The following is an 18,779-nucleotide window of genomic DNA, read 5'->3' on the forward strand; positions in this document are numbered from 1 at the left end:
TTGTTCTCAAGAGAAAATGTATTTTAATTGAACAGAGCAAACCATATTTAAATGCTGGGCTGAAAAAAAACAAAGAAAAAGCAAAAGCAGATCTGTACAGAGGATCCATTTCACTGTTTTTAGCGATGTGAGCAAATGCACTAAATGAAAGTGTAGTATAGGCAGGTAAAGGTTCACAAAGTACCATTGTGGTTTTTTCTTTTATTGATCTATGCCTGCAGCCTCTCAAAACAGTGTACGGTAGACGCAAACCTGAACAAATAGATGTTTCACCCTGAGGGCCTGGTTTTGCTGTTTCCGCCTGTTTCCCAAAGGGAATAAAAGTGCTCTGTGCTTCCTAGGAGGCAGGTGGCACCTGGTGGGATCTGCTGCTCACCCAACCGCAGCCAGACCTGCCAAGGGGCCTCTCCTCAGCCGTCATGTCTGCCAGGTAGGGAGCTGTGCTGGCCGTGCAGAGGAATGTGCAAAAAAACATGGGCAAGCATTTGAAGAGAGCAAGCGGTTTGAGAGCAGGTTGATAGCATTCAGGCCGTTGCTTGGTGTTGTTTTGTCAAGAGGCACTTCAAAGAGAAACCTAGGTCTTTGTCCTCTCCTCTGACTGATAATCAAGTATGTGCGTTTATGCACAGGTATGGTATGTGCATGATCACACCACTGCTTAAAAACCAGTTCTGTATAGCCCATTGGTGATAGGTAATATATATGTATAAAAAAAAAAAAAGTGGTGTTCTTTAAATTGTCCTTTCATACTGCACCATGTGCAAAATACATCAGAGTCAAAATGGGCCCAAAGCAGGAACATTCAGATCAGGATTCAAAATGCCTCAACTCTGGCAGTATCCGAAACCAGAACAATCGTGCTGCAATCAGCGAAGCTCTGCCTGTGTAAAACTGAGAACAAGGTCAAGTCCTGAGTCTCTGAAAAACGAGTCTCCAGCTGAGTCTTTGTATTTTCCAAAGATTCTGTTACACCAAATTGAAGCTAAAGCTAGGAAATGGACAGTACTTGCAAAATACAAGGTGACAAGACCAGAGAATTAAAGCTAAATGTGAAAAAAACCCATGAATTTCAGCAAGTATGTGCCTGAACCCTGTGCTACAAAGGATATGAAGTAGAGGTCATGGTTTGGAGTGTAACCACAGAGTTAGACCCTGATCCACTGGATCACACCAGCAGTTAGATTGACGAAAACAGGTCAAAATTTGTGGTGTCCTTACCAGCGGAATTGTAAGTATGTCTCTAAAGGGGCAGACATCACCTCTGTCCCCAGCAGTGGCATGATACCGTAGGGTATATTTACGTTGCAGTGAGATTAGTGCTGGTGTTTGTCTGGAGTTCAGTATCTGGAGTGCGCCTGCTAGCATGTTTTGCAAAAGAAAATCAATATTGAAAGAAGAATAGGAGAAGGGGAGCTTCAGCACGCTAGTGCAAGCACCGTGGCAGTGTGTGGGTAGGGATGGCAAAGGGCTGGAGAAGCATCGTAATGCTGTTCGCTTTAGACACGGTCAATGGGAAGCAGAAATGCCATTACCGTTCAGGTAGGCATGAGCCAGCCCTCAAACGAACGATGAATTTGCTGAAGTGACGTTGGGGGCAGCAGGGGAAGCAGGAGGAGAAAGAAGATAGAGCTGGAGGCGTTTTGGTGGCGGTGGTGGGGCTGCGCGAGCAGCTCAGCACCTCTTCTGCGCCGGGGCTGCCCTGCGTGGTGTGGCAGTGCCAGGGGCCGCTCGGCGCTGGGGGAGCTGAGCCTGCGGGATTCAATAGCAGCACCGTGGTGAGCTGTGAGGGAAGAGACGGAGAGCTGCCAGGTTCCTCTGCACAGGGGCTGCCATTGCGTTACGCTGCGCTCCCCCCACCGAGACAGCTGGAACTAAACCAGAGCCTCCCATGCTGCCACTAAAAGGTTCTTTTTTTAAGGACATGTGCACTTAATGTCAGAATATTGAAACCATACCCACGTGAATAAAGTTACTAAAGCCAGTGATTCATTGCAGTTTCAAATCTCTATCTAGCCACAGTAAATTTCTGCTCAGTAGTGACAGTCCGTGTCCACATGCAGGCTATGATTTACAGTTCTGCGTTTTGTATCAACAACATCTGTTTAACAAAAGAAAAAAAATTAAGCCAAGAACATCTATTTTCTAATCTCTGTACCAGATGTTGTTTCATTATGCACAAGATCCAGGGATTATATCAGAAATAATTTAATTATTTTAAATGAATAATCTGAAGTGTTTTTCCTAAAGTATGTCCCGTAACCACTAACAACATAAAAACAAAGGAATGTGGAAAAATAAACTCATGTTTTGCACAGATCTATAATTATATCTGTTTTAAGGGCACAAATATTAAGCACCAAATCCTGGCTTCAGATGGTAGCGTTGGGATTCTTGAAGATTTGCAGAGAAGCATATCAGTTCCCAGGGTTATGACAGAGATAAGGTGGCAGAGAGCAATTGAAACAGCAGAAATCAACAGTTGAGAAACGGACGTGTGCCGCGGGGAAGACGGGACAAGCAAAAGCGGCTTTGAGGAGAGTGGTGCTGGGGTGGGACACAGCGCACAGAACTTGTGCCGTGCAACTCTGGTGTGCCCGGCCAGCGGCAGTCCTTGCACGCCTGCAGACCCCTGGGCTCCCACCTGGAGGGTGGCTGGAAGAGCACTGGTGACGGAGCTGCTTAGTTCCATTTCTGCTCTCCACCTTCTAGGGCAAAGCCGCTGGGGGCTGAAGCAGGGTGGCTTCCCTCGCCGTGCCCGCTGCGCGCTGCCTGGTGCAGCCCGGGTTCCGTGGCCTTTTTCACTCTAAAGGGTGCACTGCTGATTCACGTACTTAACCATTTGCGTATGGGTTTGCCCACAACGCTGGTGTGAAATCATGTTCAAACTTACAGTCGTGACCATAGAAAATTATTTTCAAGATCATTTCCATCTCTCGGAGGTAAATACCAAGTCCCTTAGGTGTGTTTGATAAGCAGAAATTTTGGGGTCCTGGCAAAAGCAGGATCCTTTACAGAGTTTCAAGCTGAAATATCAAAACTACTACATACAGCATCAGGGAAAAAATCTTTGCAATTTGGGGTTTATTACCATTCCTCGCCATAATTTTTGCAGGGATATCACAAACAGGAATGCTGATACTGAAACACTGAGACATTTATAACTGACTGGTCCAGATACCAGTCTTGAAGACTTCACAATTATTCAGAATTACAGTGATAGATTCTGTTGCAGCCCTCAGAAACATTCAGGCAAGTTAAATGAAAGTAAATGCCTCAATGATGCTGTTAAAAGCAGACGGTGGGGCTGTGTTATGGTTCCAACCTTCTTTCAGGGGGAAACAGATTTCTATATTTTACCATGAGCTGTGGAAGCTGTAGCATGTTTCAATCCAGTATAGACTCAGCCAGACCTATTATTTTTCTTGTTGCATAAAGATTTATCTCTAATTGCCAAGGTTTATTTTTATTTTCCTTGAATTACTGTTGTGGATGCATATAGATGCATAACAATTCCTAATTTCCCTCCCTATATTCTTGTACAGCACAGATTGCTTATCAAATACAGTCTTAACATTAAAGTGTCAGAAAGGATTTGCAGAAAGCTATTTGGGTTTGTAGTTTAGGATGAACGTTTATCAAATTGTGGATTAGCTGAATCATGCACTGAACCAAATTATTATTGTCTGTGACTAAATCACAAAGTGGTTATTGCCCTGTGTCATCTAAAGCACAATATATTTTAAATCTTTAAAATCCCTTTTTAAGGTGGCTATAGGAGCTACGTAACGACAGACTTTTAGGACCAGACTCTGTCCCCAGGCAGAAAAATAATGGCTTTCAAAAGGTCATTTGGACTGATGACTCTCCGCTTATATGGGCAACAGATCTGAGAAGGGAATGGATGGTCTTATTTACATTTCAGACATACAAAATAATTTCTCAGTAAATAGATCTTTTGTACCCAGCGCTAAAGTATTTATTCAAGGTGCTGGCTCAAAAAAGGAGAGTGAACAGCCTGTTCATTCCTGCACCTGGAAGGACACGGGCTGCCTGCCGAGGAGTAGCAGTGCCGATGGTTTGTTTGCCTTTGTGCTGAGGCACGGGTCCTGGGGCAGAATGGAGTCACAGGGGGTGAAGCTGGGCCATGCCATGCGTCCCCACAGTGCCAATCCTCATGGCCATGGGGTGACTGACGGTGGCTCTTCTCAACGCCAGTTTTCCTGCCCTGACGAGCACTCGAGATGCGTAGCCTCCCTAAAGCCGTGGGAGGCTTTTTCTGGGCTGCTGTGGTGGTGGTTGTTCATCGTGTGCCAACGAACACGTTGCAGGGTGCGATACAACAAACAGCCCAGCGCAGCACACTGCATTTCTGGTAGCTAACTGTCATGGGGACGTCCATGCTCCTCTTCTCCACCCTTCAGGGACCATCTAGCTGAGAGGCAAAGAGGGCTTTAAGCGTACCTGGTTTTTCAGCCTTGCTATTAGGTAACACATAAACCCTCCTGACGGCCGTCTCACTCACCCCGCTGAGTCACCAAGGAGCGAACGATCTGGACCAGAAGCCGCGGAGGCCCGTCCCCTGCTCGGATGCGTGCAGCTGGGGAGGTCACAACCCTGAAGGACTCATGAGCAGTCATCACTGGTTTTCTTTTTGAATAGATAGGAGGGAAGTCCTGAAATGGCTTGTTTTCGTGTTGCAACAAGGGGTCACGGGGTAGAAAGGGCTAAGAGTCACTGCATTAGAGTCTGCTGGAGAAATGAAAGTCTGGTACAGCTGACAGTGGCGTGGCACTCTGAGCCCGTGGCAGTGGCACTGGCAGAAAGCATGCATTAGGCTGCCTTTGCTCCGCTACTTCATCCCCCTTGTCCCACTCTTTGACCTATTTTCTCTCCTTGTTATCTAGTAATCTATTTTTTAAAGGCTCAGCCCAGTCTTTCCTGCTGGTTGCAGCTGATCCATCTCGCTGCTAGCCTGTGAAACCAGCACCTCCTAAAGAAACGTCCCTCTGCCAATTACTCCGGAGGCATGGATTCAGCTCAGCATGAGAGCTCGATTGAAGCCAGTTGGCTGTGCCAACAGGACAGGGGTGGCTCGAGAGAGGCTTCATACAAAGTATAGAAACTCTGAAGAAGTTTCTTCAGTCTTTCCTCCGTGAGTGCTCAAGCGGAGCTAGCAAAGTCAGGAAAATGGCAGTGTTTTCCCAAATGTTTTTCCCTCCCCCTGGAAAGCCCGAAGAAGGGAAGGAGAAGGTTGCATAGAGAACTCCAGGAGGCGAACACGGTCTTTTGCTCTGAGCATGGCTCTCCGAGAAGAAGGGTTTGGGGTTTCTCAGAAAACGCGAGCAGCAGATCCTCTAAGCCCTGTGATTTCTCAGGCATGTGCCCTCGCCGTCGGCATCTCGCAGCTACATGTACCCCGGGTACCCTGTGGAGAGATGTTCACCCCGGCCGAGCTGCGATTCCGGCTGGAGTCCTGCCAGCCCAGGGGGGAGGACAGAGAGAGCGAACATGCTGGATCACCACATGAAATGTCTGCTCTACTCGTGTGCAGTCTCTTTGGCCCACAGCCTTTTGGCTAGCCCCACCTGCCTTTTTTCCTTTTTTTTTTTTTTCCCCCCGTCCCAGCTGAACTGACAAGAGAGGAGGCTGCAGCTCCTTTCTGTCCCTGCAGCCTTCCTGTCTGGCTGACTCTCTGCCCTGGACACAGATGTATACTTAAATATGAATTCTGCAAGGCACACGTTACGCTTGTGGAGGGAGTGTGGAGCGGGAAGATGCTGTGATCCGTAGGTGGGCTGCTGCGGTTGGGCTGCGAGTAGCTGCTATCCTGTGCAAGAATGAAGTAACAGCAACAATATACTGTGTTCAGCCCCCGTTGTTTAGAAAGAAGATTTCAGTACATTTTCACAATTAATTCTGTGTCCAGGCAGCTGCTTTGTTTTAAAGTGCCTCATCCACATACCTCACGCTTTGTGAGCTCATTTGTGCTGGAGTTATGTCACCTCGCGCTAACCTGGTGGCTGTTGATTGAGTCCTGTGACAGCTGTTTGCAGAGGTTTGCCCTGCTCCCTGCCAGCAGCCTACCTCCCTCGTCCAAACTGCCGCTCACTTCCAGACGGGGTTCACAATGTCTGAGTGAATGCTGTCCTGGGCAAAATGGTTGGATTTCTGAGATGAATAGCTAAGGCACGACAGATCACACGCTGCAAAATCTCATCCCCATGCCAGCCAAACAAGGCGAAGCGCTGGAGCGCACCTGCAGCGTAGAGGAGGCATCTTATGGCTTTAACATGTGTTAGTTGGTCAAGGTGAACCCTGGACCCAGCCCATAAACATTTAAGTCCCAGAACAAATGTTTGGGGTTGTACAAACATGTTAACTACCTCCAGTTAATTGGCAAGCAATTACCTTGAAATAAAAATAGCTTTCCCGTAGCTGAGCAGTCACAGAGTGCATGTTCCCCCATGAACACTTATAGATCACTGAAATTTTCAGCAGAGGAGCCTTGTCCAATTTGCCTTCTGGATCCTGGCAAGTTCATGATCAAAAGGCTTTTGTCCACAGCAGCAACTTCTGTTTGTTTGTGGTATAGACTCAGCAAACAGGGCTGTGTGCCAGAGCTAATTTTCATGCTGCTCTTTAATAAAGTTCTGCAGTTCTTAATGCAATGAAAAAATAAGATAATATTGACTGGCAAAAGCGTGCAGTTCAGCAAGGGAATATACCTGCTGTGTGCACTATAATGGAGCTATTGCTGAACGCTAGATACATATTTTAAAGTTACAGACAGGTTGGCAGGCTAGAATGCGTTTCCTACCGACCTACTGAATTTTGAATCCTTCTGATACACAGCTGGACTGGATTTCATTAGATCTGTATGCCATTGAGAACCAAGAAGCAAAGCCCTGCCTGCACCCAGCACAGCATTTGGGACTGCCAAGTGAGAGACCTGCGGTCAGCTGTTTGACCTGTTGCTCTCTGCTGCCAGGAAAAGCTATAGAAATCAGTTGCATCTTTTCATGAGGTCTCTGGTCCATGCAAACCCACCAGCTTCTCTTAGAACTTGGATCAAGTCCTTGCTTGATCCTCCACAACATGTTGGCAAAAATGCCCAGATCTTCTCAGTTTGTAACTAAACCACAGCTGGGTTTCTTTCTTGGGGGAGATTATCATAGCATTGCTGGGAAAGCAAAGCTGGGCACATGCAAATGAGCGGCGTCTGTCATTGAGTTCCCATGACTCTGGGACTCGTGGTGGCCAAGATGACCTGGCACATGGTTCCAGCTGAAGAGCTACCATCAGCACCACAGCGTCGTGTGGCAAGGGGAGGGGTACTGTGTGCTCTGTCCCTGTCGTCACCTGCTCCTGGTCATCTCTTTTCCCAGGAAGTATAATGTGCTGAGGAGGAGGGAAGCAGGTGACACTGGCATCCTCAAGAGAGGCAATCCCATTGAACTGGGATGTCTGGCATCCGCATAGATTTGTGTGGTGTTCCTCTGGATGCTGCAGTGCGGTGGAGGGTCAGTCCACAAAAATCTTTCCAAGGCAGCCGGCAGTCTCTGCCTTGCGTCCTGGAGGAGCGAGGGAGTGGCAGATGGAAAACAAAACTAGCAAAGTGCATTTCACAATCCTGGCAGCAGTACTCGGCAAACACAAGAACCATAATGATGGAGTCTCAGATTGCTCTCCCTGTGCAGCCTGGCTTTAGAAACTTTGGCGTGATGGTGAGCGTTGCCAAAAAGGACTTCTGGCTCCTCAGCTGGCTCCTATGGCCATGCAGCCTTGCATTCGGTATCTTCAGGTGCTTCAAGCAAGAGAAGCTGTAATGGGTGCAGATACCAGAGCTTTCCAGGAAACATTCAGACACAAGTGCTGCTCTGTTCGCTGTGGCTCCTTTGAATTAACTTTCTGTGCCTGTAGTGGCAGACAGATTTGCTGGCAAACATTTTGCAAAAAAAAGGCATTGATCCAGAAAGGCACTGTGCACAAACTAAGCTTAGTATAAATGAGTACACCTGTGCTTAACGCTAGGCACGTGATGAATGCTCAGCTAGATCCTAGCCAAAATAAATTCAAAATAAATATCGGAGCGTACTCGTGGAAAATGAATGCTGGTCTTGTAAGCAGAAGTGCATGCAGCAGAAATAGGAGTCTACTGCTCTGCGTGTCAGCTGGGGATATCCAGCAGCGAGGGTCACGTGCACTCCTTTCAAGCTCACCAGCAGAGCTGGTGAAAACAGGTTTTGATTTGAATGAGTTATGACCCATTGAAAATGGCATCATGCGTAACCACAGTAAATTGTCATAATGAGATCACGAGGCTCAGAAAGTGGGCAGCAAGGAAAGAGGCCTCATTCCACCAGTGTACACGGCTGACAGCCCTGGGCTGCAAAATGCAGCGGAGGGGCACAGTCTTATTCCCTGAACATCTTGTCAGTTTAGCGACAGGTCCAGAGGTTGCACAGCCGGACAAAAGCTCATGCGAAGTTTTGAGTTAAAAAGGAGGAAACAAGCCAAAATTCTTATGGCTTTGTGTTTAGTCTTATCCAGAGGGGACTAGCCTAATGCAAATAGTGGAAAAACATGAATAGCTTAAGTGCTTCCATGCTTACTGAGGGTTAGCTTGGTTGTTTCTAAACCAGGTTGCTGTAGGAGGGGAGGGTTTGGTGCTCGGGACGGAGCACTACATAGCTGAAAGCAGCTCTCCCTGGCAGCATGATAAAGCTGTATTCACTTGGTGCATCCCTGGGCTTACAGCTCTGCCAGGTCATGTGTGGACCCTGCTCAGATGTGGCTGCCCTGGGCTGGAAATAACTGCAGAATCATTGCTGGCTCTTCTGTTTTCATGGTGAGGCAAAGTCTGCAACTACAATAAGTCCGATGCACTTAAAACTTAAAACTTAAAAAAAAAAAGAAAAAAAGAAAAAAAAAAAAGAAAAAAAAAAAAAACAACCCAAAAACAAATACCGAGCCCAGACAACATAAGTAGCTCTTGCCTGCCAGGAGTCTTGTAAGTGGACTTCTGGAAAGAACTCCTTTTCTTTCCTCCTTTTTGATACAGTGCTATTTGTGTGGGGCCATTCACAGCACAAGAGACTAGAAGAAACACACATCAACTCATTCCATTTCTCTTCTAAAGTCATCAAGTGCACTTGTCCGTAGAGGCCCACTGAAAAACACCATGCATATGATCTAACCACATCCTCCCACTCTCCCCAAGGTGGAGGACAAAGGTGCACTGGTGTAACGCATCGCCAGCTACCGGACCTGTTTCCTTTGTCTTGTGCCGTAAGGCAAACCGGGTTGCTTGCCACATGGTTGCCACTCCTCCTGGGTTTGCACCCTTGAGTCTCCTCTGTCTGTCACACTTTGCACCCAGGTATCCGTGCCCCTGAGCCATGGAGGCAGCTCAGGCTCATGCTGATACACAACACCTTCCTGACTCATATGATCTATTTACAGTATTTTTATTATGATTAATTTCATAGCCTGAGGCCATTAATAGAGAAACACCCAATTCAGTGCTATTCCGTGCAGTGCTTGGTGCTTAGCAGGTAGCCCTTGTCTTGCGTTTACCTGATGTATACAATCGGAATAGCATGCTGAAGCCTAAGCCATTCCCAGGATCCCAGTTCTACTGCTGTGGGCAGCTAAATTCAAGGTCCCTCTGCTCTTGCAGTAGTCACGGTTCAGGCCAGTCTGGAGAGGACTCTGGCTTGTCTTGTTTTCCTGATGTTGGCTCGCTGACATTGCTGCAAGGACAGTCAAAATAGATGGAGGCCAGCCAAGCTGAAGAGACAGTGGGGAAATGTGTCCCTGCATACACTTAAAGCGAAGCATGGGAAGCACCCAGGCTTTCCTGGTGCTAGTGTGCCAGAGGAGTCTTCTCAGAGCTGGCCCAGTGGGTGTTTCTGCGTACCAGAGCCACGGGTGAATGTGCCAGCTGCCCACGCTGCCAGACAGGTGCAGCTGTTGGGAACAAAGATTTTCCACTTGGTGCCTTCTTTGTAGCTAAGGAGAAGCAGGAATAAAAATCTTTGTGTAAACCACTTCCTGAATTTATTACTTCTTAAGCTCACTTGCTGTGTATCATCCACTGAGTAGAATTCCCAAGTTTTCATTCTCTAGTCTCAGCTTAGTAGCGCTACAGAAACCCCTGCTAACATTACTGATTTTTCTAATACCCGTGTAGGAGAAGAATTTGGACTGGTTTCCTCGGATGAGAGCCATGTCCCTGGTTAGCAACGAAGGTGACAGTGAGCAAAACGAAATCAGGAACCTGCAGGAGAGGCTGGAGTCAACCATGAGCCTTGTAAAACAGCTTTCCAGTCAGCTTGCTGAGCTCAAGGAACAGGTAAGTGCCCTGCAGTGGGTAGCAGCGTGAGCACGTGCGGGTGAATGCGCTGGCTTTTGTCAGGTCACGGTCAGGACAGTGTTACAAAAGAGACTTTTGTCTTAGAGAGGTTTTATCTTTCCCTCCAGTAAGCTTTCTGAGTGGATACACTGATACGGGTTTGGAATGAAATTGTCCTTTATTAGTAACAGCAGAGAATGGGTAAGGAGAAAAGCCAGGGGGGAATTCATTATGAAATCCTCCTCCCTGTGAGTGCGAGGACAGAGGGAAAACCGCAGAAGCGATGACAGGCTTTGCATATGCAGGTACTGCATAACCCGGCAATAAAAAAGGTGTCACATCAGAAATAGCTGCGTACTGATGAGAACTGGTAGAAAAGCCTTCTGAATCCAACACTTGGATCTTTTCCCCCTGGATTTTCCCCCCCAATAAGAATCTCAACAGTGCTGTTGTGAAAACAATCTGCCCAGCCTGTTGCTTTGCTTTTGTCACCCTTGTCTTTGTGCCCCTCTCACGGCTCCCTCTGCTCTCCTGTATGGAGCACAAGCTGCTGCCCTCCCTTAAAGCCCTGCTCCTGCCTAAATTATGTTTTCTCTCGCTTCAGGTTCAAAAGGCCAGCGCCTTTTTTGCTAAAGATGCTGGTCACCTCTGGTTTGCTCATGACAGATTCAGAAAAGCATCTTTGTGTTTTCTTTATGGGAAGCACTTCAGTGGCATCAACAGTTATTTAATTATCCCCCTTCAAATCTCTCCTTAAAACTTTTTTCCCTGTGAAAAACTCAACAAAGGTTTAGGCTGGATGTGCTGAGACCGTTGCTTATTGTGCTTACCCACACTGTCCTGGCGGGGGTTTTTCATCCCCCTCTAGCTCAATCTGTTCTCTCCTGGCTTAAATTTAAACCCTCTGTGGATCGGACAGTCTTTTAATTCTGTGATTGTACAGCACCAAGTGCAAATGCTGACCCTCTGCAGGGCTACACAACATGATATCAGCGCAAGTAATGCACTGTAAAACCTGCCAGTGGATAAGAATAATGTACAATTGAGAATAAAATGTCCATACTTTGCAGGGAACAGATCTCCCACTTCAAAGGCATCTCTTACTTGTAATTTTCAGTGCTGAAGAAAAGAATTCCACTCCCTGTTGTTTTGCTTATATGTATCTTGCTCTGTGACTGCTAAATAATAGTAAAAGGAAAAAAAATAATCTCAACTTGTCTCTCTCTGCTTTTCCACCTTAGATGACAGAACAAAGGAAGAATAAGCAGAGGCTGGGCTTTCTTGGATCAAACACACCCCATGTGAATCATCACATGCCACCACCCTGATACCACGGGGAGAAGCCGTGACTAGCCTTTCATCAGTATTCCTGCTTTATTATAGAATAAAAAACTGAGATTGAGAGGAGTGAACAGTGCCTATTGTTACAAAGTTAAAAACAACCAAGTGCCAAGATGTTAAGTGGTTTAGCTCTGGGAACAATTTGTAGCTGTTTTTCATGGTTGAAAGGGACCACAACCTAGAATGCAAGAGATACAAGGGAGCTCGTTTGTATTCATTCGTGGGGCCGACTCAGCTGCATTTGGGCTCTGACACCCGCCGGCTTCGGTGGGAGCTGCCGCATGCGACGGAGGTCGGGGCAGCGTTTGGCCGCGTCCTTAGAGCTGCCTTCAGGCTTCTCGCTAAAGCGCTGGGATAACCAAGATGAGCAGAAGAAGGAGAAGCGTTTATTAATGCAAATACAGCAGCCTGGTTCAGAATCAATAGAAGTGGGTTCTGGCTTATTTACCGAATAGCAACATTAGTCATATTTGCTTGGCATTTACTATTTTTTAATTACCGTAAATATGTCAGTTGGGTAAGCAGTAATGTTGCTTCAAGTAACTTCTACTAGGAGGGAAAGGGGAGAAACCTCAAAAAAATGGAGAAAAAAAGAGAAAAAGAGAAGGAAAAGAACAGAAAAAGAGTTGCAAAGAGAAACATTAACGCTTTTGAATTTTAGCTGTCACCATGCAATTTTTTATTTATAACATGGAGCACAATGGATCTACAGCTGTGGGAATGTTATGCACATAACACTGACAACATAACTGGAAGTGATTTCTTTCTCCTGGCTTCAGATGTTCTCGATTAATGTGGCCATGAGATTTCACATACTGAGGAGTTAAACTGTGTTTTAAATTCAAGTTCCAATGAGGGATTAAGGAAAAAAAAAAATCATACCTGTAGTTTGAAGCATGTATGGGATTTTATTTTTCTGAAAAAGCTTAGAAATGCCTTTCTCTATGGAGCTGTAATGATGTCATTACCTTCCACAAACTCGTCTTCAGCAAGAGTCGACTTGAGTCAGTAAGCACCGTATTCTGCCAGTGATCTTCTGAGCTAAGGGTCATGCATGGGCTTATGCCTTTGCCTGCCCTTCCCGCTTCCAGGGGCTTGCAGGACTGGCCTGGCTGGTGGGAGACGGGGGGCAGTGGCAGAGACGCTCCCTCCAGCTCCGGGCTCCGCAGCCGAGTCAGCTGTACAGGTTTCTGCTGTGTCCTGTATTTCTTGGCATGGCTTTAAAGGAAAAGTTACAGGCTTTCCACAGAGCCCAAGAGGGCTCTTCTCTCCTTTAGGAGAAGATTTTTAAGGCACAAATGGGAGTTGTGGTCCCACTTCACTTTCATTTTCAGTGGATTTTGGTTACCTAATTGTACTTGTTGCATTTGAAAATGCACCTCTGTTACATGGAGTCACTTTTTAAACCAAAATATTTTTACAATTGTTTTCCCCTTGTAACATTTCCATTTTATTATAAAAGCCATTTTGATCAAAGGTTAAAATCTTACTGGCTCCTCTATTTCTGGTTTCTGCCTGAAGAAATGCTTTTCTCTTATTTAAGGCACAATTCAAATTAACAAACCTAGAGTAAAGGGAAGGAAGGGGCATTTCCCTCTCTTCATTCCAAATTCATACCTGTTCTTGGAAGCCGTCTCTTTTTTTGTGCCAGTGGGGTGGCTGGATAAAAATAATATACTTTAGGGTCTGATTCTTCTACCATTAAAACATTTCCCATTAGCTTCAATTGCGTCCTTCGAAAATACTGTGTGGAAAGCAGGGATTTGACTATTCTGTTGACTTTCCTTTAGTCTAGAGAGCATCCTGGTTGTGAGAGGTGATGGTCATTTCCAGCTTTAGGGTCTGTTTTTCCTGTAAGAAATTCTCAGTTCTCCCAAATCCAGCCAGTGCTCAGCCCCCATGTGCTAAGGTGAAGAGCAAGTGGTGGTTACCAGAAATGGCACAAGGCCAATGAAAGCAAGCGGTGGGATACAACATTTTCTACAGCTTCTCTGCTGGTGGGCTCACAGCCTTGCTGCTGCCAGGCATCAGCTGCTTCCCAGGCAGAGGGAGTGCATGGAGGCAACAGGAGCTGGGTTCATCTGGTTGATGCTGTGTGTTTGCTTCTGAGGCTGGAGTAACCTTTCCCACTCCAAAGACCAGACAACAGTCTGGTCTTTGGAGAGCAGAGCAGATGTGGCTGTGGCATGGGGAGCTGATGGTAGGAAAGCTGCTAAGTTGAAGCAGAATACAGAAAAGCAGTTGTTTTCAATGAACAGCTGAGATATTTTAGGAATAAAGCTTGGAGTGTGCCTTTCCTTCATGCTTACTGTGTATGAGGTCTCCATGCTACTGGTCCAGCATCGCTGTGGTGGTGAAAACCCCTTCCGTAAGCCTCATCTGTCAGTGAGGATGGGGCTTCACGTACCCGTTAGTGTTCAGCACCAAGAGACTCGCAGTGAATCGACTCCAGGAGTTTGCATTAGCCACGTGCTGTGCCGTAACCAGCCGCCGGTGTAAGATAAAGCCAGATTTGCCTCTGACTAGGCGTACTGTACATCGCAAAGCCAGAGGAGTTGCACGCAAACGTAAAGTCAGCAGTAAGCTGGTAGAAAATCAGACCCTGCAGCTGTATTAATTCAAATTAGTTTATGCAGTTCATCAGATCTAGTCACAGCTTCTGTTTCAACAGCAATTTCCTCTTCCTCACGTATGTGGTTATTAGAGGCATAAAGCACAGTTTAATGATAAGATAAATTAAACGATCGTTATTTATTGGAGGGTGGGCAGTAAGCTAATACTGGAAGCGGTTGGCACTTTTCTTGTTTACGCTCAGAAAAAGCAGCTGAACCGCTGCACATCAAGGGAGGTTTCTGCTGTTGGAGCTGGAAAAACTTGAGGCTCGATGCATGTGTGCCCCGAGCTCAGGCCTGCAGTTGCATGCTGCTGGTGCTCTCTCTTGCCTCACACCCCAAACAACATACCCGAGGCTCAAGAGCCCAAATACTGCTCTTCAGAAGCGGGAGCTACAACATCAAAAGCAAAGAGCTAACAGATGCCGATTAGCCTTTGCCACAGTGCCTTTCTGCTATTGATAGCTTCCAAGAGACCTCCATAATCAATAACAGTAGGTGATGCTACTTGCACAGATTGTAAATATATTTCACTGAGCATTTTGACATTTTTGCTGATTCTGTCAAAACTTAGGCCCTGCCCTGATCTCATCTGTGTGAGCAGCCTGTACGCTCACACGTGGTAACTTAAAAACATAAGACTTCCTACATGAATAATAGTTGCAGGGCCAGAGCCCAGACCTTAAAGATTGTGAAATATCCCCATCAATGAGTTTATAACAAAAATGATTGGTTTATACATATATTTATATGTATATCTTTGTTTAATGCAGCTGGTGTATCTTCTTCTTAGGCAAGGATCATTTACCTTACCTATTTATATGAAATGATTGCAAAGAAGTTGAAACATCTAAGAGCTTTTAATGCCTCAGAGGGATTTATAATTATAAACTCCTTGACAGTTAAAATCTACTTAAGTAAATATGTCCATGCTGCTGAATGTAACTTTTAATAAAGTGTGTCATTTTATACATGCCTGTCTCACTTATTCTTGGTGTTAAGGTGTGGAGAAACGTGTGTTGCTGAACTGAAGACCGTTGGGAAACCCGGGCTGGTTGTCGTGCATGAGGGACCAGGCTGTGGGTGTGCATCCATTTGTTCTGAGCAACAAAGCAGATGGCATCGGTACAGTCCTGAATGGATGGAGGCTGAATCCACAAACGAAAGCGAGGATTTGTCTTATTTTAGACATAGATTGTTCCATTCAGGAGAATGGGTCACATTGCCACCGTTCCTGAAGGCTGGGCTTAATTTGCTCAAGTGCTTTTTGTTTAGTCCGTAACTGGCAGGCCAGGGGCAGCCCTGGTGGAAGGCGGGCAGGCGCAGGGATGGCGAAGGATGTGTCACCGATGAGGGGGGGACAGGCTCAAGGCGAACAGCCTCGGGGTTTTCTGCCGGTGCCTGAGGCACATTAGCTCGGTGCCAGGGGAAGCTCTCACTGCCTCCTTGGGTCTGGCATGAGGAGTCAACAGCTCACTGCAAGGCCTTGAGCGTTCTGAGAGCATCACGTATTGCAGTCAGCAGGACTGAGGTGACATCCCCGTGTCTCCGTGTCTCTCTGGGGAGCACAGGGCAGTCCCAGCAGGGCTGTCAGCCAACCGTGCTTGCGAGCAGCAGAGAGCATGTGGTGCGCACGCCTGTGCACATGCCTGTGCATGGGATCTGTGGCTGCACCAGGCCGTGGCCTTCCAGGACAGAACTGCTGGTGGCACGTAGGAGCCTCTCACTGCCCGTCACGTGTTCCCGGTGCCACCCCAAGAATTTAATTTTGGAAACCCAGCCCTCAAATGACACAAATGCAGAGGTTAAAGGCTTGAAGGCTTGATGTGACTTCTCTTAATAGGGTGTGGGCTTTTGTGTATGTGTGTGGGTTTCGTGTGCTTTCGCCCCCCCCCCTTTTTTTTTCCCCCTTTTTTTCATGTTTTCAGTGTAGCTCCTTCAAGCAGCATGGAGAGAGAGACTGGGTGTTTTCCCCTCTCTTCTAGGTGACAGGATCGAGGAAGACAAACAGCCCAAAGGCACCGTCTCTCTAAACTGAGACAACTTGGGCTGAGGAAATCTGTGGTCTTGTGCAAAAAGGAAGAGCCCTACAAACCTGTGACAGGAGAACTATGACATACAAGTGCTTTTTTGTTTCCCAGCTGTGTTTATTACAGAAAGTCAATATTTATGAGGAAAAGAATGAGGCCTTTTCTGAGTGAGAAAAAGCCTGCTAATTAATAAGAAAAAAACTATTAAATAGAGCATGCTGTTGCTTCTGTGCGCTTGTATACCAACCTGCTGAGGTTTTGAGTAGAATTAACTTTCTTTTCTGTTCTCTGGTATGATTTTAAGGTTAAATAGCAAGGAGCTTGTTGCTACTACGCTTCTTAGGTTGTTCCGCAAAAAGGATGTCCTAAGAGAAAGTGGGGTTTCATACAGTAAACTTTCAACCTAAGATTACAGTCATCTTTAAAAACAAAAAGCCCCCCAGACCAGAATTAATCTCCTAAGCCCAAATGGGAACAGTTTTACATACAGAACTGAGTACCTAATGCTGAGGCTTCTTGTTTTTAAAATGTTTTCCCCAAAGGTACATTTTCATTCAAAAGGCGTTTCAGGGAGCAAACATCTCCCTCGGCATCAGCCACGCAGACGTCAGCAAGCTCACGCCGGTGTGGCCTATGAGCAAATTCAGCTCCTCTGGTTCCACCGTCACTGCTGCTGTGACAAAAGCATCTGCAGGCGAGGATGTTTTCTTTGGAAAGAGCATGCCTGTTTTCTGGGGAGGGCTGCCAAGTTTATTTTTAAGTGCAGAAAACTGAGATTTAAGGCTGCTAACCTCTCCGCTGTCCTGGGATGCCCGCAGGAGCAACCAGCAGTGTGATTCCTGTTTGCAGGCACCTGTACTGAACGTGCCATATTTGCACAGAATCAACCCAAACGACTCAAAAGAAACTTGAGCTCCAGGGATTTTAAGTGTGGAGTAGTGTATTGCTATCATCAGTTCACACTTGCCCGCTCTATTTATATGCTGTGCTTTTTTGGTCTGAAGCAGGAAGCTGCAAGGCACAAGACTAACAGCCTTTATAACTTTGCTAGTTCAATGTGTTTCTCTTGCTGTGAACAGCCAAATTACCCTTTTTGTTTTGTACAATAGGTTTTTACTCCATGACACCCATCTCTCTCCACATCTCCACCTTCCCCTGCTGCCGCTCAGGTAAGGTGAGACCTGGGCACATCCAGAGCCACAGGTTGTTAACTGAGAAGCCAAACCCCTAAGACAAATCTGTAGGAGCGTGGTCAAACTGGCAGTGTCTTGTCCTTATGACTTTAATAACCCTGTTTAAATGTCGTAGATCGCGTTGTCAGCTAACACATTTAGTATCTGACTTGGTACAAGCAGGAATATTTTTTAACAGCCCTTCTTGTGGTAAGTTATTGCACAATCTTCAACCCCTTGGCTGGAGTTTGAAGCCATCTATAGCCTGTTAAACAAACTGCAGAGATGCCAAAGCTGATGTGAAGAGATGAACAGCTTCTGTTCCAAATTTTAACCTAATCTGCTGCAAGAAAACTGTGCCGCAGTGATGGGAGCCAGCTGAGATCCATTGCCTGAGCCAGGCTGAGCCCCAGCCCTGCAGTGCCTTGCAGTAGACAAGGGCATCGTTGCAGCCGTGGCATTGCCTTGGGAAGCAGGGAGCAGGGCTGTTGCGGCAGCCGGTGGCGGAGAAGCCACATGGCCTTTGCTGAGGCAACGCTCACACTCATGTGCAAGGCTGTGGGGTCAACGGAGGCATTGCTTTAGGTGGGCCCTGTCACCCACCCACCCCACCCCCCACTCAAAACCCTGCAATTTCATCCAGATGGCAAGAGCGGTGTGGGGATCCAGTAACAGCCCAAAGGCTCCAAATCCCTTTATAAAATATTCCCTTCTGGTCCTCAAAGTCTGTAACACGCTCTATAGGCTTTGTTCCCAATACACTGAGTTGCCACGTAAACCATGGACTCTGGCATGTCATCACCATTTTGTGTAATGGCCTTCAACTGTTGGTATGTCAACCTGAGTTTCACAATCCTTTCCTAAGAGAGTTTGCTCTCTTACCAAAGATACAAGGGAATATTCACTTGCCTTTTCCTCCCTGCCCCGTCAGCATTACGGCATGAACCATCCAAGGAACCGTGTTAACTCGGGCACCGTTACGGAGACCCGCAGTTGTGTTCAGCAGAGCACAGGGCAACTTTGAAACAGGGTTAAAAAAAAAAAAAAAATCTGTCTTTAGTTGGTGTTGGATGATGGCAGCTGTCTTCAAGTTTGTTGGGCTTTTTTTCAAGTCTTCAAGTCTGGCTGGCTTTGAGGTTGGTTCAGACCCATTTGTAGCCCACCAGGGAGCTGCAACAGTGGCTCTATCTGGCATGGATGTTTTCACCCTAGCTTGATAAAGACCACAGGATTCTTGGTGCCTCAAAAAAACCCTCCCAACCTTTCATCT

At 46.6% G+C, this 18,779-nt stretch overlaps 1 protein-coding gene across 5 annotated transcripts in view; it reads left to right on the top strand.

Moving 5' to 3' along the window:
- The window catches only part of ITPR2 (inositol 1,4,5-trisphosphate receptor type 2), a 268,891-nt gene extending 253,615 nt beyond the window's left edge, over positions 1-15,276 (top strand). For all 5 annotated transcript variants that reach the window (XM_040594004.1, XM_040594005.1, XM_040594009.1 and 2 more), the window contains 2 exons: positions 10,193-10,354; positions 11,596-15,276. In XM_040594004.1, the coding sequence (XP_040449938.1) occupies positions 10,193-10,354; positions 11,596-11,682 (249 nt within the window). In that variant the 3' untranslated portion in view covers positions 11,683-15,276. The remainder of the gene's footprint in view (positions 1-10,192; positions 10,355-11,595) is intronic.
- Positions 15,277-18,779: the final 3,503 nt, after the last annotated feature.

The sequence above is a fragment of the Falco naumanni genome, chromosome 5, assembly GCF_017639655.2.
Source record: "Falco naumanni isolate bFalNau1 chromosome 5, bFalNau1.pat, whole genome shotgun sequence".
NCBI lineage: Eukaryota > Metazoa > Chordata > Aves > Falconiformes > Falconidae > Falco > Falco naumanni.